The following is a 25,398-nucleotide window of genomic DNA, read 5'->3' as shown; positions in this document are numbered from 1 at the left end:
AGCTCCCTCAATTTTACAATCCAATAAATGGGGGAGAATTCGCCAACAAGGTAGTTAGCAGCTTAATGGAGTACTGGCCCTCTCTGAAGATCATTCATGGTAAGTCACGACACTCACAGAGTCAGGGGAGTGTTGAAAGAGCAAATCAAGATATTGAAAATATGGTTTCGGCTTGGATGCAAGACGAACAAACTAACTGCTGGAGTGATGGGCTATGCTTTGTTCAGCTGATGAAGAACAGCGCCTTCCATTCTGGAATTAAGAGAAAGCCATATGAAGCTCTGTTCAGGTGTAAAATAAAGGTGGGTCTGACAACTTCTTCTTTGTCCCAGGATGTTTTACAAACCATAAAGAGCATTGAAACACCTGAATAGCATGGCGCAGATGACCGTAAAGAGGACGAAGTCCCCTTTCTCTCAAGCACCGATCGGGTTACAACCTAAAGCGAAGAAAACAAATGTTCTGAAGTTCAAACTCTGGAAAGTCAATAGCCTTCAACCTCAGAAGTACTTGCTTGCTGTGTCTGCTCGAAAGAAACCAGTGGTGCCCACACATGTCAAGACTGTGGCCAAAAACTTCATTCGGTCTGAGGACATGCTCTTAGAGATGGTGAAGGTGAGGATATAGAACATTTCTGGGGCAGGGTTCTATGCAATCTTTGTTTCAATATGGACAAAGCTGCTCAAGATTGTAAATCGAATCTCGAACACTAGGCAAAGAAAATGAAGTTAAACTCTGACAAAAAAATTTCCTTCCGCCCATTTATGAGATACTGTTAGAGTTCTCATTCCTGACTTCGACAAGGGAAAGGGTGATTCTTGCAATGTGTTGGCAGTTGTGATGAAGGTGTCTGAAGATGGCTTCTACCTACTAGGTACAGTGAATGGGATTCTGAAACAGCTTTATTCAAGGTTGCAGTTCACGGTATGTCCAAAGGCATTAGTGCGACTTGGAGATGATCCAGATCATGAAATTGCACTCCGAACAGCCGCGAACTTTCAGTCTATAGGAGGCGGCCAAGGATTCATCAGATGCATGTGCAAGACCAAGTGCCGAAATATGAAGTGCTTTTGTGTGAAAAATGAAATACAGTGCAATTGTGTCGCTCATCTCTCTCTTGTTGCATCAAATAGGATTCTTTGATTTGGTAATTTAATATTCTCATGCTTTTCATTCATTTAAAAGTATATTTTACATATCCAAGTATTCATATTCACAGAATAGTTGTTGAAAATTTTCAGAGTTATTATTAATGTATTTAATTATTGTTTGTGTCTAACAAATTTTTTGGAGAGAAAAAAAAAAAAAAAAAAAAATTCTATGCAACTGTATGAAACATTAAATTGCTCTTTGAAATATGTCCCCCCCCTTCAAAAACATTACTGTGACAGAGTCTGACGTATATAATACCTAGGTAATATATACAATGCCTGCAAAAAGTATAAAAAAATAATTAAGAATTTTATACTTTGCCAAAAATCGTCCGGCATTTTATACAGTTCCTAAGCATTCTATATAATGCCTGAATTTTGTACTTTGCTGGTAATATATATATATATAAGTGTTTTAACAACATCATTTATTACATCAAAAGTAAAATAATTTAATTACAAAATCCAATTTAAGTAGCTAAATACATTCATTACAGTCCAGAACATCCCACATTTTGGCACAGAAAGTATTTGAAGATATTCTTCTATCACAGAAGTACATTAAACATGATCATAATTTTGATTTCTTAAAATATATTTTAACATCTCCTTATAAATATGTTAATGGTAAAACACTTACCATTGAGGTATCTGGGTAGTCTTTCCAGAGCCAGTTTCACCAACCAAAACTATACACTGATTTTCCTCTAAGAGTTTCATAAACTGGGCTCGATATTCCCAAACAGGTAGAGTGATGCGTTTATGTAGAAATTCTTGATACCTGGAGAAAAAAGGGGGAGGAGGGGAGAAAAAGACAAAGAATATTTAAATCAAAGTATCCTTCCTATACACAGTTTATGATTTAAAAGTGCAAACACTTAAAGGCCCTGTCAACTTAAAAAATGTACTTTTAGGTAGAAAATGATTCTAACAGAGTAGGTGTAGAGATCAGTTTCTGTGAAAACCCGAGCATTGTACGATTAATAGAACAGTGACAATCCACAGTTAAAAATTCTCGGAGTTACAGAAATAAAGTCACAACTCCATTGTGGTGAGTATACCACAGCCGTGAGTAGCAGCAACTGGGCTTTTTATGGTAATTGTAAGCTTCTTCTCACGTCAGTCTCTTCGTATTAGTGTAAGTTTCTGGTACCTGATGTCGTGTCTTATATGGAATAGTCGCTATACTGGAGAATTAGCACGGTCACTTTGAACCGTGCCGTTACGTTTAGCACCAAATTTAAGTAAATACACAATGTCACCAACATAAGAACATGACGTTGGTGTGTGGCGTAGTTGGCGGGAGAAATTTTTTCTCTCTCTGTCTACCTCCTTCGTTCTGAACATTATTGAGAGATAGCACCACTGTTAGCGACAATGTGTATTTGCGTAAATATTGCGAGTAAATTATGACGAGTGCCTTAGATGAGAGGCTCGGGACAGAAACAGTTTTGCTGTAGCGCATGCGCGGACCTCTCATGCAGTGGGAGCGTGATCCTTACTTGAATTTATTTTTGCGTGTACTTGCAGATTAAATGATTGAGATCCCTTCTTGCTCCGGTTACAGGCCTTGCATTTACGAAGGTTATGTTATGTTATGTTAGGTTAGCTTAGCTTAGATTAGCTTAGCTTAGGTTAGGTTAGCTTAGGTTAAATTAGCTTTGGTTAGGTTAGATTAGTTTTGGTTAGGTTAGCTTAGCTTTGGTTAGGTTAGGTTAGCTTTGGTTAGGTTAGCTTAGGTTAGGTTAAATTAGCTTTGGTTAGGTTAGATTAGTTTTGGTTAGGTTAGCTTAGCTTTGGTTAGGTTAGGTTAGGTTAGGTTAGCTTTGGTTAGGTTAGGTTAGGTTAGCTTGGTTTGGTTCGTCCATGTAGTAGTTAAAATTATATAATATGACAGTTTTTGATTCGTAATATTGTTAAAAAATAATAGGCCTATAATGAAAGCGGTGAATAATTTCATGGTCCTTAAATTTTTTTTTTCGTAAAAGGCTAGGTATTTTTCTATAGGCCAGAAATAAAACAGCAACGCCGTCATAATTACGTACTTTACGCTTTGGCGAACATTAACCGGAAATTTACTTTCCGTCATTTTAATTGTATTCCATGAAACACATCTTTTTTCCTGTTAATTTCCTTGTGATAACCTAGTTTATTATCTTATTACATCTTCATTTTCATTTAATGCATTCAAAAAACCGCCATTGTACTACATAAAACCTTGAACTTGACTAATGGAGTGAATTATTTAAGAATATAGTCGCGAATTTGACTACCACCATTTCGATTATATTTTGTTTGATACGGCTCGGTACGGCCCGGTGACTAGTGGCCAGCGAGTAGAGTCGACTATCGATATTGGTCTGCCGTGCGTATTATCCAGTTGTTCCGGAATAGTTATTTCCATGAATCATGGCTGGAATCAGGCCGTATCAATTTGAGCCCAAGAAAGGTTCTATCTTTGCAGTGTATTGCTGACAACACGTGTTCCACTATGTTTCACTATGAATTTCCTCTTCTTACAAATGATGGGTAAAAAGCACGATGCTGGTTGTATATTTCAGCAGCCACATTCCAAAGATGAGGTGTATTCAATACATATTCAAGAGAATTGTCCAAGGTTACAGGGATTGCAGATTTTAGATTAGTTGTATGGATGTTTGTGACAGGGCAGTTTAAGATGATATGTTTCTTATCTTCTTCATATTGTTGCTCCAGCAACAACTACTAGAGTCAACAAGATTAAAGCGGTGAAGATACTTTGGGAGTGATAATATGGCCTGTCCTGGCTCTTGCCAAGAAAGTTTGTATATGTCTGTGCGCAAGAAAGGTGAAATTGTAAGAATACCTGCAGTGAGAATACAGACCGACTAGGAACCACGGACTAGTGTGTCTGTGGTGAATGTGTTTGTTCAGTTCAGCAACTCATCAAGAGTGTTTCTGTTGCTGTGAAAGTGCAATGATAAGATATGTAAAAGGAAGTGCAGAGTGTATTACATTTTATAATGCATTTCACGTTGCTATAGTGTTCATATTTTGATATTCATCGTATTTAACCTTATGATCTGATGATGGCATTTTTAATGCCAAAAGCGTTCATCTAACATTGTTTTAATGTATTAAAATTTGGAATAATTCTCAGTGTATTAAGATAAGCTAAAAAAGACAGCAATGAACTTAACATATCAATTTCATTATTCAGCTTATTGGCTCCTACAAACACGACTATTAAATAAAAGTTCCTCTTTATGTTTGCCATCGTTGACCTTAGTACCATTCCGTTGTAACTGATGTGAACCCTTTTCAGGTTGTATTTTAGTGCCACACTGTGATACGATTCTAAATCCCCTGTGTGACAATAATTATTTGCGTGCTTCAGGTCCTCAAATGAAATTTCTGCCATTTATTACAGATGATAGTAACATATAGTCGTGTGATTGTTGTTTGACCCATTCACTTTCTCAATCTTCAGTAAGTTCTCCATACTTACACTGATGGATAACTTTACTTCCTGTCCAACTATGTACAGTAGTGGTAAAAAAAAACCGGACCAACCCTTGTAGCTGATTTTGGAGCCTTGTTCACTCCAGAGTATGATAGACTGGTAACTAAGACTTTCGTGGTTCGAATCCTGCCTTGGAAGAAAACTTTTTTTGTTCCTTATTTAAATTTATTCTCAATACTTTTCGATTGCAGCGATATTTTGCTACTTAATTAACTTATTATTCGCAGAACATGAATTTTACCAGCAATCGAAAAGTATTGGAAATAAATTTGAATAAGGAACAAAAAAAAAAAGTTTCCTTCCCAGGCAGGATTCGAACCACGAAAGTCTTAGTTACCAGTCTATCATGCTCTGGAGTGAACAAGGCTCTGAAATCAGCTACAAGGGTCAGTCCGGTTTTTTTTTGCCACTACTCTACATTAAAAATATGAAACAACACTGACTGAAATTTTTCGACTAGCGCACTTTCGTCTCCACCACAAGTTTGACAGGACCACAATATGTGGTTTATGATTCTATCTTTCCAACTTTGTAGCAGTGGCGATTTTTTCGAAATTTCTTTAAACTTTTTAGCTAGAGACTTAGAAAGGTGCAACACATCAAACTCGTTTGTTATTTGCGGAAATTTCGTCCTTACTAGTTTTCGGACCCCTCGATGGCAATCAGAAACAAAAAGTTCAATTTCTACATCAGTTTCAAGTACTCTAGATAATATTTTTTTGCATGCCGGCTTCTCCTAATCCCCAGTAATCTGTCCCTTTTGAAGTACAATAAAGTCCGATTATTTCGTCAGTGGTAACTTCCATGACTGTATAAGTGATATACTTTGCTGAAAATCCTGGGCTATCGAACTGACCATCCCCAGCTAACCAAACCTTTTCATTTCATTTACCTGCGATTATATTCTTACGTTGTTGTAACCACATATTCTTTATCACAGACACAACATAGCTATTGATAATGTTATAAAACAAAGTAGGAGACCTGAAGTGCACTGTTAGTGTAAAGAGATGTAGTTAATTTAACAGTAGGCGAGAATTGTTTATGTCTTTTTGCGATCGCCAGATATATTTATGACCAGTACTGCATTCAGTTTCGACAGATAATGAAGGCCCCCTAGACCTCGGTTGCACAGAAATTATACTTTTTCCACATTTACCACTACTGCTACTAGTTGTTTAACAAAAGGATACATCCTTATCATTTACCTCCTCACTTTCACAGTTTGAAATACCCCTGAAAATTTCACTCCCCAGCTCACACTGCACACCTAATTCATTGTAATTTGTATGTGTGTTTAAATTGGCATCACTTGTTTGTTCTTGGATATCACTGGTCCCTGCTTCTTTGTACACTGTCTCACAAAGTTCACTGCATGAACTTGTAAATGACTCGTCTATTGATTGTTTTATAATCTTCTTCCTTATATAAGCACCAGTCTTTCTCTGATTTTGATGACGTCTGTTAATTTCACCTGGTTTCAATTCTAGAGAAGGGATTGCACTTTTTTAAAACCAATACCCGGTTTCAATTCTAGAGAAGGGATTGCACTCTTTTTTTTAAAACCAATCTACTTGTTTTGATATGCAGAAGTTCATTTCTAAGCAGGGCTGTAATTTCAAAACCTTCTCGAGTGAAGTGTTCAGAACAAACAACGGAATTCTGGGAAGGTTCGAAATTACGCCAATTTATTCCATTCACCCACACTTTGAATCTATTCGGTGATCTTTGGCTATTAGGAAATACTGAATACATACTTATTCCAAGATCTGTGTTTGTAGTATCTGGACACAACAATGAGGCATTTCCTATAGAATAGCACACAAACTTATATATGAAATAAGAACTAGTTGCTTCACTGTACAAGATGTTACCGAGTGAAGCTCTAAGGAAGAATCGCAGTGAACTACCTGGAGTTGTGATGTCACAACTACAGCTGGTGTATCATTATACACGCAGTTTTGAGAGAATGGAGCGTCATAGAAACTTGCGGTTTTCACCATTATATTTCTCTAAACAAAACCTTTATTTTGAGTACTACTTTATTTTTAAGTTGACAGGTCCTTTAACTAATAAAAATTCTGACAACGAAACTAGAAGTTCTGTGATTAAAATGTCTTCTATGATAAATTATGAGTGTGTTATGTTAATATGCAATTTTAATACACAAATGTTTTACAGATTAAAAAACAGTATTAATTTACATTCTGAACCCTCTCCAGATGTGTTTTGTCAAGTAGACAACACAATGGACAGGCATTATCAAATGCTCTGCCCTTGACATATTACCACCCAGAACACTACGCAACTTCTACTGAGAAGCAAAAAAGCAAATGGAAAATATCCCAGCTCTTGGGCATTAGATTACCACTGCCGTTGTCAATGCCACTGCCATCATCATCTGAAATTTGAGATACTGTTAGCTGAGTGCTAAGATTCGCGCTTTCCATCCTGCAGATATGCATTAAAATAAAATCCTGGTGAATTCAAATGGAATTGTGATGAACATAGAATGCTATGGACAGGTTTTTGCAGAGTACTCCCTACCAGAATTCATACATTGAATTAATTAATTATAATCATAATTACCGTACTACTCCCCACCAACACCAACACAGCTATGCCAATGTGATGTACATAGATACAACTTATATAGTTGTCACAGGCAACAAAAGATGTACAAGTTTGGCTAGAGGACACTGGTAAATTACAGAGTTTGAAATACCCATCACATAAAATATCTGGAAGAGCACAAAAAACGTTCTAAATTTATTCCTAATGTGTAGCTACATAATTATTCTTCTACACATCCAGCACAAAAAATTATAGAACATTTTCATAACACAATCCCACATCATAAGTTCTAATAATCAGTCTTCAATTGAACAAAAACAAATAAAAATTAAATGAGAGAGATCTGTTGTATTTATGTTTTGAATTATATTCCTTTATTCACACGCACAACTATAGCCACAGCTACTGATGCTGCTATCACTGTAGCATCACTGTCACTGCTGTCATCACAATCATCACTTTGAAGTACAAAATGAGACCTAAGTCACAAGACACAGTACAACAAACAGATAATCGAAGTCTGAACAGATTGTGGCATTGCATAGAAAAGGGACCTGCCTTGAGCAATACACAACATGGCTACCATACTAACGTCCACCATATTAATTTCGCTTCTTAATGATTTTTCGTAAACTGTAATTGGCGACACTGCATAATGAAAATTCCCGTTTGTAAATTTTTTTTGCTATTTTGTAAAGCTTCTCAAACTCTACAAATTAATAAGATAGAATTGTGAAACAGAGTTCACAAGCATTTGTAATCTTTTACTTGTGATTTGTGTAACGTTAATTTGTAATTTGTTATCAATGTGAAACAGGCCCCAGTAGTATCCCATAGACCAGCAGCAAATTTCAGCCAGATTTTTTTTAAACAAAGACTGCTGAAGATAAGTCATAGTGGCCACCTGAAAACACTTACGTTGATATTGTTAATAAATGGAACTGGTATAAGGAACAGATGCAGCAATCCATTAAACTTTTTACTTTGCAGTTTGCATTTTTCATTGCAGTTTCTGTTCCACTGTCACTTTCCAAAACTGATTAACAAAGTGCAAAGGAAAAGTAGAGGACATTTTTCAAGTATATTATTACTTTAGTTCCACCATTACAATAATTTTGAAAAGTGCAAAGTCATAAGCTGAAAAGTGAATGGAATTTTTGCAAAGAACGAAATCTCTTTGCCATTAAGATTACAATCGTGTATTCAGTATATTTATGCTTTGGATTCAATATAATTGAAAGAAGAAATGTGATAAGCAGAGCACATTTACTATTAAGTAACTCAAGTGACATGAACCACCCCCTACCCCCCAAAAAAAGAGTAATATACTAGTTGCCAAGTAGGAATGTGGGTAAGCCATGAGTGCACCATAGTACAAAATAATCATGTGCTTCTAAGAACCAATCAGATTTAATCGAACTTGTTACTTCGCTTAGTGACCAAACATATTGATGGAATGACAGTCTATGTTGCCCATCCAATAGTAAATTTATGAGCGAAATTACGATGTAAAATTTTTGGTCCTCCTGCACAGCAGATTGTAACATAGACCATTATTTGGCCCAATGCTTCAATTGTTTGTATACATCTGAAGTCTGATAAGTATAACATGTTACTAGTCAGAAATGTATGCAATGGAGAGGGAAAGGAACTGGCCATCCTACTCCATTATCTTCTCACTTAGTTGCCTTATAAGCAATGCCATATTAATTACTTATGAGGATCAAACCTGTCGTCGGAATTTGACTAACAAAGGCCATCCACACAAGCTTGTTTGATTTTTATCTGTGGCGCCAACTGAAAGACCTTTAGTATTGGCAATTTTATTTTACACTTATTTGATGAAGTCAGTCTCATAACCTATCATAAAATTAAAATCAGATTTAATCTGACAAAGGTTTTCGCCTTTAACTTAAGACATGTTTAGGTCACAACGTTTTATGTTAAAATTTTAAAATAATTTACGTATTAAAATTATATACGGTATTTGTGATATTGCCAAAAGCTATTATGTGCATTATCTTTTTCTGGATTAGACAGTTTTACATAATAGTACCGGTACAATATTTTATAAAACATGTCTAAGTGTATCTGCAGCTGCTATCAGATAATTTTAAATTGCGTGTAACCATACATTATTGTTTCAAGATTGCTTGATTATGCATAAGAATACGTCTTTATAAATAATAATAATAATAATAATAATAATAATAATAATAATAACAATAATAATAATAATAATAATAATAATAGTAATCAATCAATCAATCAATCTTCTTAATGTATCCAGCTGTTTGATGACAACATAAAGTCCACTATAGTCCACTGTAGACTATTCAGTTGTTGTTTTTCACGGGAAAAGAGGGGTATTTTGATCAGTGTTCATTATAGATGTCTGTTGCTAGTAGCCAGAGTTGGGGTGTTGTCAATATATACTGCAGGGCTGTGTCTTCTGCAACTGGTACTGATGATTTTAATTTACTTCTTTTGTGGTTTATGGATGGACAGTATAGAAGAATGTGTTCCAGATCTTCATCATGATTATTACACCACAGACAAGTAGGATTATCAGAAATGTGAAATCGGTGTAGGTACAATTGTGTGACAATGTGACCTGTTCTGGCTCTTGTTAAAAATGTTGGAACACGTATGGGCAAGTTTTTGTACATTTCCAGGTCATTTGGTTTCTTTTGTACAGGCTGTAAAATTTTTCCTTTGTCAGAAGAGAGCCAATTGTTGAGCCATAGGTTTATAAAATGAGACTTTAGTGAAGCAAAAACACTGGATAGAGATCTCACTTGAAGAGGTCTTGGTTGCAAATATGTTGCCTGTTTTGCAATATTATCGACTTTCTCGTTTCCAGGTATACCACAATGATTAGGTATTCATTGAAATGTTATTTCTTTTTGGAGTTCTTTTAGTTTACTTAGTTGTTTCTGAATTGGAATAATTCTATGTGCATATAGGTTTGGTACATATTTAATTATATTAAATATAGCCTCCTTGGAGTCGGTAAGTATGCAAATAGAATTTTCAGAAATTTGAGTAACAGACTGAAGAGCAGCATCAATACCTAGCAATTTAGTGTCAAGACTGGAGGACGAACATGGTATGAAATAACTTTGAAATTTTGGAATATAATACCCTGCTCCTGATGTCCCATTATTAGGATTTAGAGATCCATCTGTATAAATTTGAAGGTTATCCTTATATGTGCTGCAGAGTAGTTCCATGGCATCTAACTCAAGAATGTATGGAGGATCATTTTTGGAATTATTTCCTGGAATTTGTATGCTATGTTCTGGAATCACCCATTTCCATGAAGGAATTTCGTTCACGACTGGAGTTTTAGCAATGAGTGTGTCTGTGATATAGATTGGTATTTCTTTTTTGTTTATTCTATAGAAATTGCACAGGATATTATCTGACAGTTTGAAGAACATCTGAGATCTGGATGAGGCTTGCAATTTTAAATGTATTTTTAGATCCTTTTGTAATACATAGAGTCTGACTGGTTGAATATTACATTAATAATAATAATAATAATAATAATCAGGGAAAGGATTTATATGTAAATACATATTTACTTATAAAGCTAATATAATTTATATTTTGCATTATCTTTATGTTTCACAATGTGTAGGGTTGAAAAATCCTACTTTTATTTTCCATATTTTTCCATATTTTAGAGTTTAGTACATATTTTCGTTAATTTCCATATATTTTCCATATTTCATATAAAACAGTCCATATTATATTAGGTTTAACAATAAAACAAAACAAAATTCCATTAACTTTTAAAAATACATTTCAACAATAGAGATTTAAGGGGATACTGCGGTGAAATTTATATCTCAGAAACCTATGGATATTTTCGTTCCATTTTTTTACCACAAACAACTCTCATAGACTTACTTATGTGTTTAAATTTTCAGAATGATTGGTTAAGAATTGTGCCGTTAAAAAAATATTTTCATATAAATTATATAAAATCTTGGGAATCATTTTGCATGTGTATCTGAAATTGTGATGACATGTTTTTGTGCTCAAAATATAGAGACAACATGGGTCTATGCACTCCTTGATTATTGTTCGTTAACATCACTTTTTTTAGCCAGAAAAAATTTTTATCTTTCATTACAGTACAAATATTCGAATTAAAAATTACATACAATACTAAAATAATCATATCTCCGATCTGGTGTTAGACAGAACAAAATGAATACTTGAGTTATTGCATAACATAATATTGATCGTGTGTGCCAAATTTCATGCATCTAGTCCAAGGCAATAAAGAATAAAATGAATCCCAATATTGAAAAATGAGAAAAATTAAATTTACAGATAATCCAAGTTGAAAGTTTAGTTAGTGATTATCTCATCAGAAATAGCTAGAAGGTTATGTTTTGAAGTCTGACCTTGCTAGAATCCTCCTGAAGCATAACTACATCCTTCCTGCTGCTTAAGAGCTCCTTCTGCTCTTATTTTGGCCATCTTCACCTGTTTTCGGTAGTGCTGGAACTTCTGAGTCGAACGTAGGATTGTGTTCCTGACGCGTCTCCTGTCCCGAGCAATACTAGTCTTCATCCCTTGATGACCAGGAGAAACACCAGCTTGCTGAAGAGTTCTTGTCATAGTTTTGCTGTATCCATGATTAAATTCACTGACTGCAATGGCTACAGCTATGTCAATTTTCCTTTTCGATACAAAATTTTCCTTTGGGCACTTGTTCCACACCATGCTGTGGAGACATTCATTGGTATTCTGTGTTTTTCCTCTCATACACCTTTCCAGGAGGTCAGTTGATGCCAGCTTCTGATAAAGAGGAATAATTTTCTCCAAGACAAATGGAGAGATTGGTGTGTGAATATGTTGTCGGTGCGTGCCGGGTTGTGTTCCCATAGCCACAGCTTTGTTGTAAAAGCACCAACTTTCAGGGCCAGCAGGGCATTTTGAGTGGAAGGGATTCGCATCAGTTGAGGAACAGTGGTGTAAAGTGGCCAGTACTGCTGTTCTCATTGCTGTAACATCATTAGTGTTTTCTCGTATGGCATTTCCATAATAGCGGGTGAGTTTCTGAATTATAACATTTGTAAGACTCCCTGGCTTTTTACCTCCCAATTTAAATTCTTTGGCAACTTGTCTCAGCCCTGTACCTAGTCGTTTTGACACATGATTCACACACTCCTCCTTCACCAATTTAATAGGGCCATAAATCTTTAGATTTTGAAGATGGTTGAAAGTTTTGCTGTCGCCATCTGACAACAGGGTGGTGTATCTCAGTCCATAATCTGTAGATCTCTTCCACAGTAACTCTGCAGCAAATGCCTCCATACCACCAGATGATCCACTATAATTTTGTTGACACTCTGATTTATGACCTAGTTTCCATATACTGAACTCAGGGGAATCAACACCAAGATCTTTTGTAGGTAGTTGACATGCATGGCAGTATTTAGATATTACAGCATAGTCAACAACATAACCAGTGAGAATATCTATTACAAAACCGACACCATACAAGGATGTGTGTCCCCTCTTGTGCCAAGAGCCATCGAAGCTTACAGCAATATCCACTGGCTCATTTCTATTGTCATCTGTTATGTTTTTCTCCCTATATACAGTTTTTACCTCTTCCCTAATTGCATGCATTGAATTTTGGGCTACTGTAGTGTTTGTTGCAGTAATAATTTTTAAGTGATCATTGTAAGAAGACAGTGATATACTGTTCACATTTAGCACTGCTGAAAACTGTTCAATTGCTGAATGCCCTCTCCCAATATTTGTAAATGCCTGGACTACTCTCCTGTTTATGTCAAATGGTGCCCTAGTCGATGATTCACTATTTACCACTCTATTCGATGTCAATACTGAACTTTTCTCACCATCACAAGTTGTACATTTCATGGAAATTCTGCAAGCAAAACCTTGGAAATCTCTTGTATGGAAAGCTAGTGTCTTGTTCCCACACAAGTCACAAGATATATTATGCAAAAGTTCATCTAAACACTTCAGATTTACTATAACGTAACTTGGAGAATTGTCTGGTTCACAACATACACTATCTACATTGTCTTCCAGGGAACGTAATCTTACATTTGTATCGTCACAATCACCAAATGGCCCTGGTTGTGATGTAGGCATAGTATCTAACACTGGATGTTCCTCTTGAACAGATTTAGCTGTACTTACCACATCACTTTTTTTCCATCTTGCCTGAATCCTTGCCTTAGCCAACTTCTTTTTTTTGCAGTTTTGAAACACCTGCACTTTTAATTGTATGCAGCTTCTTCCTAGGCATTATTAATGATGGTCTACACTAAAAAAATACCCTAACTAAAGTATATCTATTCTACCTAAAATTTAATGCGCAATACGAAATAACTAAACTGTATAAATGTAAAAACTAGGAAATAAAAGTTCTAGAATTGAGAACTAAACTAAATTACTTTGCAAAACATATAACCTCCAGACAGAAAATAGCACATGGCAATGTTTACAAACGGAATGAGTCGCTTTCTGTACTCATATTTCCTACTGCATTTGTTGTGGTCACCATGAAAACATGTTTTCAAGAAAGAGTTTATGAAAGGTTCTAAAAAAATTGAAAGTCGGATTCAGAGACATCTAGGGAATAGTTTGGAACTATTTGAACAACTGCAGTGTCTCAGTAGATAATGAAACACAAAGTTCAAAGAAAAACGTAGAAAATTCCATCCCTAAACTGTGTTCCTACTCCAGGAGGGAGCAGGAGATTTAAAAGGACGGGGGTGTGGCTCTTGAGCAATGCAGGCATTTAAAAATGGCTGTAATAACAGGTGTTCGAGTTGCGCAAAGGTCACCAAACTTACCACACTTGTTAAAAAGGACATGGAGAATATTTTAATGTAAGAAAAAAAAATTTTTTTTTTTAACAAAAATGGCCATATTTCACCACAGTACCCCCTTAAACACATGTTCAGTAATCCCTTTAACATCAGAGTTATTTGAAAATTAGCAGTCCTATCAACAATGGGAAAGTAAGTTACAAAACTGTATTAATTTAATTTAAAATTTTTAACAGACTTCAGTTGTGCAGCTCAACAGTTAAATGCCAGTCAGAGTACACATAGGTTCAGTTTTGTAAATCATACTATAAAGACGGTAAATATGCCAAAAGTACGTCATTCAGTCAATTTAAAATCAAAACTAACAAGTTACATTTCAGAATTTAAAGAAGATGGTTTATCAACTGACAATAAAATATTATTTTGTAATTTGTGTCAGTGTGCAGTATCATCTACACAAAAGTTCCTGGTGCAACAACACATTACAACTAGTAAACATCAGGCCAACAAACAACTAAATTCCAAGCAGAGACAATTGTTTTTAACACAACCAACAACATCGAATGTAAGATCTGAGTTTAACATCGACCTGTGCCGTTCTCTCATCTCTGCTGATATTCCTCTCTACAAACTAAAGAATAAGGTCTTCAGGGAATTCCTTGAAAAATATACTCAACATACAATCCCGGATGAGTCAACACTTAGGAAGACGTATGCTCCATCCATCTACGATGAGACAATACAGAAGATAAGAGATGAAATTAAAGATAGTTCAATTTGGGTTTCCATTGATGAGACTCCCGACAAAGAAGGTAGACTTGTTGGTAATGTAGTTATCGGTTTGTTAAGTGAACAATATTCTGAACGAATTCTTTTACATTGTGATGTTCTAGAAAAGTGCAATAACAAAACTATAGTTAAACTGTTCAACGAAGCTATGGGTATCCTGTGGCCAAAGGGTATTATGTACGATAATGTGTTATTCTTTATTAGCGATGCTGCCCCTTATATGGTCAAAGCTGGACAAGCATTATCTGTTGTATATCCTAAATTGACTCATTTTACTTGTGTGGCGCATGCATTTCATCGTGTGGCAGAAGTGGTCAGAGACAATTTCCCTAAAGTAGATTTGTTGATTTCATCAGTGAAAAAAGTATTTCTCAAAGCTCCCAGTAGAGTTAACGTGTTGAAAGAAATGTACCCTGAAATTCCATTGCCACCAAAGCCAATTTTAACTAGATGGGGTACATGGCTAGAAGCAGTTGAATATTATGCCGAACATATAGACTCTATTAACAATGTTCTCCTTGCATTGGACTCTGAAGATGCAGTCTCAATTGATACTGCGAAAACAGTTACCTGTGACATAAGTGTGAAGAATGACTTAGCTCACATTCAGCATACATTTTCATGCATCATAAAAACGCTCAAAAGTCTCCAAAATAGGCACCTTTCACTATCTGAAAGTTTTGAAATTATAAATAGTACTGTGGAACAACTGAATCGTGGTAGAGGTAAAGTTGCAGATGCAGTAAGAGCTAAGGTGGACACTGTACTTTCAAAAAACCCTGGATATGAAGAACTACAAAAGGTTGTTGCTGTGATGAGTGGTGAATCAACAGTGAAGATTAACTTGGACTTATCCCCAGCAGACATTGTGAAATTGAATTATGTACCAGTTACTTCTTGTGACGTCGAACGCTCTTTTAGTCAGTATAAATCTATCCTCAGAGACAATAGAAGAAGATTCACTTTTCAGCACTTGAAAGAAATGTTTGTAACCTATTGTTATGGTAACAGACAATAAAAATTGTGTTTTGTTGAAACTACATTGGAAGATAAGGTACGTCCATTATATTTTTTGTTTAGTTTGATTAAAATGTACCAATATTTAACGTACATAGTCATTTTTTTATAATTTTAAGTCCATATTTAATTCCATATTTTGGTAAAAATAACTACATATATATTTACATATTTCATATATTTTTAGTCCATATAAATCCGTTCCCTGATAATAATAATAATAATAATAATAATAATAATAATAATAATAATAATATGTAACACAAATATATTTAATATTTTTTTATTAATGTGTGTAAATAAGATTTTAAAATTTCAACATTACCTTTAAGGCATCTTCAGGTCACAATGTGAAAACATTTGTCAAACTCTGTATTTTGATAATTTATTACACTGAATTTATCAAAAATACAAATGTAAAATAAAATTACATATAACTTATTGAACAATAAAAGAATATTAAAATACTTGTATACTGAGTAAAGATATGAAATAAACTATTGCCTGTGTGGATATTCCCCCAGATATTCTCATTCAGGTGCATGCTGAGTAAAGGATTTTCGTCTATATGTGCTGCAACGTGGACCATACACACACTGATCACATCACATAGCTCCACGCCTACAGCCCAATGAAGAACATTTGTGCTGGTTTTTCTGTTTGTAACTTGTAAATGAAGGAACATAGTATTAGGTTGATTGCACCACTGAATATCTGTGAATTTCCTATGCCATTTATACATCACATGATTCTCTTTGCATTTACGAAATCTGACCTCATTCCAATATGGAGGACATGTTGTGGTGTCGCACATACAGATCCCCTTCAGGTATTTCAAATTTGTTCACATTGTTATCTCCTTAATGTGCAACATATATAAGGTGTCGTACTGTCTTGTGACTTATGATTCATCTGGTACATCCCTTCCCCTAGTGTACCACAAATATAGCATTCAAATAAAGTGATCTACCATTTCAGCATGTTATTTCTAAAGGGAAACACTAAACTGATGAATGAATCAATAATACTCACACACATGAAAGCAAGAAACCTAAGTATCGTTATGTATTCTAAAAGTTTATAATTGTTAGGCACAATTATAAACTTTTAGAATACATAACGATACTTAGGTATAATGTAATAGCAAAGTATAATAAGTACCAAACATATATTAAGGCTAAATAGGCTCAGGATAGGGAATGATGGCAGGCTTATGTGAGGGTGACAATGAACCTCCAGGTTCCTTAAAAGCCGTGAGTAAGTAACATTAAGGATGGAGTAAATTGGAATATATTATTATTTACAATTTATGACCTTTAAAAAGTTGAGAATATTTTCACTTGTTAAAACTAACACTTAGGCTGTTGATGAACGTCCATTTGCTTTTTTGCTTCTCAGCACAATTACAGATTACACTATTATTGCATTCTCCGCAGAGTTATCCACCCTTACATAATTGTTAACTGCTTAAAAAATTAAATTCTGATCATGAACATGAACTCCTTTTAATATTTTAAAATCATGCCAGAAAAATATTAATTTCATATCTTACCGTGGTGTGTATGGCAATCCTGTAAAGGGATTTATTTGAAGATTCTGCTTAGGATAGCTCGTCAGAGGAGTACCCAAACCAGCTGGTATTTTCTTTTCATCTTTGTCTCTAAAAAAATAAATACATAAATAAATAAAAAGTCCTCATAACAATAAGACAGCATATAAAATTCCAATTAGTCCTACATATTACATTATTCATACATTATACTAAAATTCCTAAATTTAAGGAACATATTTTAATTCAGTGTGGTATGCATACAAATTTGAATACCTACTCCAATTTCCTAATATTATTATAAGCAACATGAATATGAAAATTTTCCATGTGAAATTTTTGATAAGTCTATCATGATTAACACAAATACGAACATCACTTTTCTGAAGTTGTCTATTAGTATTACCATCAAATGGGGCAACTTCGGACATTAGCTGTATATTTAACTTTGTAGGTTGGCAACTGCGAGATGTGTAGAAATTATGTCATGCTTTGGTACATTGTTTTTATAAAATAGGTTGCGCAAGTTTCGTGCTACTCTGTATTTCCATTGATGTGTAAAGTTGATATGATGTTAATAGGGTTTGAGCTGCGAGTGTGAAAAGTTGTGATTTTTGTAGAGTTTAAACTTTCATTTTAGAAACTTAATAGTTTCAAATTTTAAACTGTAGATGACTTATTTTGCGTGTGAAAGTGTTTTCAAGCACGTAGTTAAGTCTGTTGCTCCTTGTGACGTTAGTTGTTATGCTGTTTGCATTTTCCTAACCCTATCAGACTGTGGGGTCGTTATCAAACGACTCAAAGGATTTTTTTAATGTTTCAAATTACAAAATGAATGCATTGTTAAGATTGGTAACAATTACGTTCTCAAGTTCACATTTAGATATTGGGCACAATTTTTCTTTTGAATGATATGTTGTACAAACTTGGTCTAAATTATTGTCGATTTAATGGTTGCTGTACCTTTGTGCACTACAAAGCTTAGCAGTGTCGGGAAGGAATGTAGGTATTATTTTCAATTTTATTTACTGACTACATATTATATTAATATAATCACGAAACAGTAGTGGATCTTTGTGCATAATCGCCCAATTTTACAAACACATAGATTTAGCACAAAAGTTGCATAAATTTTTTATGAATCACTAATGACCCACTGAATATACGATATAGCAGTACATTGTAGCATTCGAAATATTACACTACTAATTTTATGAAGCTATCAACAGTCTGTTGTGGTTGTACAGTATAACCCCTCTTAACCGAACTTCAGTTAACCGAAATCCGACTTATCTGGGGGGAGGGGGAGGGGAACAGCCAACAATGTTTTGTTCATCCCCTATAGCATGGCTACAAATTTAAGTGTCAATATCCTCACACCAATGCTACATCTGTTTTCAACTTCCATCCCCCAAACATTTGTTTTGCATAGTAACAGGGAGCAAGTCAGCCCTGTTAAGTGAGACGTTCTGTATGCCCCCCCTCTCCTCCCATCACCCGAGAATTCTTTAATAGTATCATTTTATATTCATATGTGAGGACCTCGCTGCCTTCATCGAATAATCAATGACTATTAAGTAGTCATACAATACATATTATTGGAGAAAAATTATGATACAAAAGAAGAGTTCGGCCAGTACCATGAATTGGGTCTCGGCATAGCTCAGATGGAAAGAATGCTCAGCACATAAAGCTGAGAGGTCTTGAGTTCGATTCCTGGTGCCAAAACAAATTTTTCTCCAATAATAAGTATCTACATATACTGTTTAATAGTAGTTTAGTTATACGACCAGCTGGTTTTGCAATATTCTTCCTCAGTTATAATGTGAAAATAATGATTTCTATGCTAGATTCCTGGCTGTTCTTCTCTAATATTTATTGAATAGAAATACTCTCTTCACACTCAGATGATTTTTCTTTTATTATGTAGGCTATGGTATTGTAATCCAGGTCAGGGTTGACAACATATTACATACTTGAACTAAACAAAGTAACTGCAGACTCTTGCTTTAGCTGCAGCAGAGTATTGTTTCACTTTATGGAGAGGGTCAACACCATACTCATTCAACATAAGTGTAACAACAGAGTAGAAATCCCCCAACCTTATGTAGTATGCAAATACGACCCTTTCATGGGATGAGTAGATCAACTAGACTCCAATATCACTCCTTGCAGGATATCAATATGAGGCAAGAAATGGGATATTATCCCTCATTTTATACTATTGAATTTCGATGTGTTGATGTATTCTTGTTTCTTAACAAGACCTTACAATTCTAGCATCAACCCTTGAATTCAGAAGAAATATTGTCACTGCATTGCTTATGAAGTATGGACTGCCTCCATCCAGCTCGACCAGAAGCATCAGCTAACCAATGGTAAATTTCTCATCTCCTGTTCGTTTACTCCAAACAGAGCACAGGATTGGGTAAAGTAAGGAAAAGTTGTAAAGTGTGAAAAAATAAGACTGCAAAAGCCTGCAAGAAATGTCAAGTTCCTTTTCACGACAAATGTTTTGCTACATTCTACGACTAAATGCGAACTTAGGTTTTGTTTTTCAAATTCATTGCTTATTTGAGTAGGTAATTTATATTTCGTTTGCAGAATAGATTTATGCTCGTAACTGATGATTGCTAGTTTTCATAGACAAATACATTTAGTTAATTACCATTGCTTAAGTGAATAATTATTTTGTGTCTGTTAAATAAATCAGGTCTCAAACAGTTGTAACTCCAAAAATTGATTTTATCCACTTCAGTACAAGTTAGTAATAAAAAGAAACAGTTGACATTCGCAAATAGTTACTAACAATACAAATTTTAAAAAAGATATATTATTTTGTGAGTAGGGATATTTGCAAAACAAAGCCGCAGGCAGAATGGAATGAACCTGAGAATAAAATATTTTTAACACATGTGATGTACACTACTTTTTAGGCAGCCGTATGTCCATGCCGGTAGAGACAATTGCGACTTCTCCACTGCTGTAATCCACCTCATTACAACAATGAAACTATATCACCACAAAAACAAGCAGTGGAGTAACTCAGTGTTAAGAGTGTTCGACTGCAGATCATGAGGTCCATGGTTCGAATCCATGTGACCCCATGTTTAACTACATTTAATTCTTAATTTTTTTTCATATACAGCCAACTCTGGATATAGTGAACCTAAATCATTGGTCCCGACCCGCAAACATTAAAAAGTACATTAATATTTCCGTTTATAGTGAACCCTCACTTCAGTTATAGTGAACCTTGTATCCTGACAAATTCTTATTTGAAGACAGACCTTCTTGTATAAAATTGAAAGAATGTGTTGAGAACAACATTCTAAGTTTATTACTCCTTTAGTCAAAGGACAAAGATAGGATTAGTGATTCCTAGACAATGAGCTGTACTATAAATCCAGGCAACGCATGACGACCTTGCCTCACTCCACCGTCGAAGGACTGACATTCTGTTCTCAGGCACTCTACTCTACTGTTATCTGTAATCCTCCACCATCAAAGGGTTGCCTTTTGTTCTCAGAAACATTTCCATTATGACAAATAGCATCGAAACAACGGAAAATGAAATTGCCTTCTATTATTAAAAGGGGATGGACATTATGTCCAGAGGTAAGATTTCGATGGCTTTCAAATGCCATCAACCCTCTTCCAGTTTCCATTAAGTGACTAAGGAAATTCCAAGACTGAGTACACAGTCACACCATAACAGCATTTGTCATTTCTACCTGATTCAATGCTCCAACAGTGAATGTACTGTATAAAAATGTCTAAGCGTAAAGTGTTTTCATTGGAAGATAAGGCGAATATTATAAGTGACATTGAACGTGGTCTTTCGCAAGCGGATGTGGGTCGACAGCATAGTTTAAATCAGTGGTCGTCAACTGCGGTGTATCGGTGCGCAGGCAAGGTTTCGGGGCAAGTGCATTTCAAGCGAGTAGCACAGCAGTATGCGTCGAGGTCTTCTGAGTGACAATGGCGGCTCGATGGTTCCATACTCTGTGTTGTGCCCAAGGATTATGATAAGCAATCATAACTTTGTTATGACCATAAGCAATATATTTTCACTTTATTTTAAAGTAATGAAATCAGGATTTGGAACAGTACAACCGCAGGGACAATATTGTGTTTGTTATATGGTGTTCCCTCTACTAATAATGAATCAGTGAATGAAGTTACAAATTCACATGGGTTGAAGACTGCAAAATTTTTGTTAGGAAAAATGAAAATTCCCAAGTGAATAGAATGTTTGATTACTATGATCTTGAAAAATTGTAATTGTTAGGCAATTACACCTCTTGATTATTTTCATTATATTATTTATTTTAACCGTCATCATTGATAATAATAACAACAAGCTATATAACAATGTAGATAATTATTATATCAAGTGTAACCCAACAAAAATATTTAATGACATACTTAACTTTGAGAATTATATTGCTAACTGTAAACATCTTAATTTAAAACTGATTCATTTAAACATTCGTAGTATAAAAAAGAATTTCCCTGAATTTTGTGCCTTCTTACAATACTTTTCTTTCAATTTTGACATAATAGTACTTACTGAATCTTAGCTTCGTTATGAAATAGGTTTTGACATACCAAATTATAATAAGTTTATTAAACCTTGTAAATACAATAAATTTGATGGCATTGTAGTGTATTTTAGAAATGCTATTGAAGTGTCAGCTTCAGATATTGAAATTTCAAATTAAATTGCATACATTTTAAATTTAATTTCAACAATACTATTATTACGGCAATATATAGATCACCCAATTTAAACAAAGCTGAATTTATAAATGATGTGGAAAGCTTTCTAATAAACAAGAAAAATGTTAATAACCACATTATAGTTGGAGATATTAACATTCAAATTCTAGATGACTCTATAGATGACTTAGGGCATAGATATATGAATATCATGTATGAATTTGGTTTTTACCAGTTATTAAAACCCGTAACTAGATCACAGTCGAAAAATTGTCTTGATCATATTTTCTTTAAAACCAATAACAAACTACTTGAATTTATACCAAGTGTTTATCATAGCAATATTACTGACCATTACACTACCACTGCTTTAATTACATTTATTAATAAAGTAGATTTTGAAGACTCTGATACTTATAAATATAACAGTAATATCAATTATGATGACCTATTATTAGATATAAGTAATGAAACATGGGATACTGTAATGAGTTGTAATGATCCCGATAATGATATCGAAATTTTTTACCAAATTTTAAATACGAATATTATAAAGCACACAAATAAAACTACTCAAAAAGTTTCTAGTAAGTTTAAAAATTTTAAACCATGGATTACAAATGGTATAGTTAAATCAATCCATACGACAACTCGCAAGCAAATTAAGAAAAGAACCAGTTAATATTATTTTAAAAAACAAATTTAAAAAATTTCGTAATATATTATCTAACATAATAAAGAGAGCGAAAGCTAATCATTTCTCTATCAAATTAGAAAAATATGGCAATAATTCTAAAAGGTTTGGCAAACTGTGCGAGAAGCGGCAAATATTGAAGTCAATAAAAAAAATAACAATTTACTGAGATTGTTTCTCGAAATGGTTTAATCTTAAGTGATAAAAAACATATTGCAACAGAATTTAACTCGTATTTTACAAACATTGGCTTGGATATTATATCATCTATAAAAAATAACAATTTTCTTAGCAATGTAACTTCAGTAAATGTTTGTATGTATCTTTACCCCGTAACAGATGATGAAATAATCAATATAGCCAAAACTTAAAAAAATAATGTATCACCTGGCCCTGATAACATAAGTGCTAAAATACTTAAAGACGGTTATAAATTATATTGCCAAACCTCTAACTCATATTTTTAATTTATGTTTTCTAAATGGCAAATTCCCAAATAAATTTAAAAATGCAATTGTGAAACCTATTTTTAAAACAGGAGACAAAAGAAATATGAACAATTATAGACCAATATCATTACTTTCATGTATTTCAAAATTACTAGAAAAATGTATTAAAGTTCGATTAATGAATTATCTTGATAAACATAATATATTAAGTGATAATCAATTTGGTTTTCGAAAAAAAATTCAGTAAAGATATTGCAATATATCAAGTTACTAAAAAAATTGTTAGAGAATTTGATCAAGGTAACAAATGTATTGGTATTTTCCTGGACATAAGAAAAGCATTTGATACAGTGAAACATGATATCTTAATTGAGAAATTAGACTTATTTGGAATCAAAGGTAATGCTTTAAACTTAATAAAATCTTATCTTAACGACAGAATTCAAATAACGAAAATTGACAATTATTCAAGTGAACCTTCAATTATTAATATAGGTGTTCCCCAAGGCACAATTCTAGGCCCTATTCTATTTTTAATATATATTAATTACTTATTAAAAATTGACTTACAACAATACAATGGTGTTCACTATTCTTATGCAGATGACACAGTTTTACTTTTTGGTGGAAAAACTTGGTATGATGCATATAATAATTCAAATGATGGACTTAAATTAATAAAAAAATGGTTTGACATGAATTACCTTTCTATCAACGAAAATAGAACCATAATTATTCCATTCTCATTATCTGAAAAATGCAACAAACCTCCTACATCTATATTAAGTATTAAATTACATAATTCTGATTGTTGTCTTATACAGTGTAAATGTCCGATTATTAAAGAGTCCTCTGAAGTTAAGTATTTAGGCATAATTTTCGATAATCATTTAAAATGGAACCAACACATTAATTGCCTTTGTAATAAATTACGTAAAATAGTATATTATTTTGTTTTATTGAGGAATTACTTGTCAATAAGTTTATTACGCACAATATATTTAACTTTATTTCAATCGGTAATTATGTATGGAATTATAGGATGGGGTAGCTCATTTAAATCCAATTTTAATCCATTTTATTTATTACAGAAGAAAATAATTAAAATAGGTCTTCATCTGCGACCGAGCACGAGCGCTGCTCATTCAGTCTCAAATTTTGTTAATACTACTGTATCTTCTTTTTATATTGCTTGTATTATTTTATTTGTATTTCTCTTTGTTTGTTTTGTAATTATATTTCTTTATTCTGTATATTTGAATTTAAATAAAAACAATTAAAAAAAAATTAAAAATAAACCTATTCATTTTCCATCTCAAAATTTGTTTTTAGACTTTAATGTACTTAATGTAAGACAAATTTATTATACTGTATTAATAAAATTCATACATAAAAATCGAAATAATTTTGAATTGTATTCTCATAGTTATGAAACAAAAGGTATGAATTCTAAATTTCTAAACAGCAGTATCTTAAAGACAATATATTTTGCCTATTTTCATTCCATTATGTCCTATGGAATAATATTTTGGGGAAATTCTGTAGATAGTAAAAATATATTCTTATTACAAAAAAGAGCCATTAGAATAATAGTTGGAGCAAAGGCTAGAGAATCATGTAGATTATTTTTAAAAAAATTAGAGATTCTAACCTTAACAAATCAATACATATACTCTACAATAAATTTCCTCTTATGTAATAAAGAAAATTTTCCAACTAACTCAGCCATACATAGTATAAATACCTGCAGAAGGAATGATTTTCATACGCCATCATCAAATTTATCATGCTTTCAAAGGAGAGTACGTTACATGGCGATAAAATTGTTCAATAGTCTTCCTGAAGACATTAAGAATCATAGCCAAAACCCTGCATTATTTAAGACAAAACTAAAAAATTACTTAATATCTCACACTTTCTATTCTGTAGATGAATTCTTGACATTTCACAGTACTGTGTAAATATTATAATACCTATTAAATGGTAAACATATTACATTGTACAAAATATTATTGTTATTAAGGTATTAATTCTGTACATATTTCATATTTGCATTTTATATGTATTGCATTTTCTTGTTAAACGTAAGAATTGGACATGTTCTTTATTCTATGCTATAAAGCA

At 33.6% G+C, this 25,398-nt stretch overlaps 1 protein-coding gene across 2 annotated transcripts in view; it reads right to left on the bottom strand.

The window, feature by feature from the left end:
• Dhx15 (DEAH-box helicase 15) overlaps window positions 1-25,398 on the bottom strand; it is a 112,758-nt gene that overhangs the window by 69,450 nt on the left and 17,910 nt on the right. For both annotated transcript variants that reach the window (XM_069830981.1, XM_069830980.1), the window contains 2 exons: window positions 17,413-17,520; window positions 1,792-1,932 (listed from right to left, as the gene is read on the bottom strand). In XM_069830981.1, coding sequence (XP_069687082.1) covers window positions 1,792-1,932; window positions 17,413-17,520 — 249 coding nt within the window. The remainder of the gene's footprint in view (window positions 1-1,791; window positions 1,933-17,412; window positions 17,521-25,398) is intronic.

The sequence above is a fragment of the Periplaneta americana genome, chromosome 7, assembly GCF_040183065.1.
Source record: "Periplaneta americana isolate PAMFEO1 chromosome 7, P.americana_PAMFEO1_priV1, whole genome shotgun sequence".
Classification (NCBI taxonomy): Eukaryota; Metazoa; Arthropoda; class Insecta; order Blattodea; family Blattidae; genus Periplaneta; species Periplaneta americana.
The sequence above is the reverse complement of the archived record's forward strand: the minus strand, read 5'-3'. Positions and strand labels throughout refer to the sequence as shown.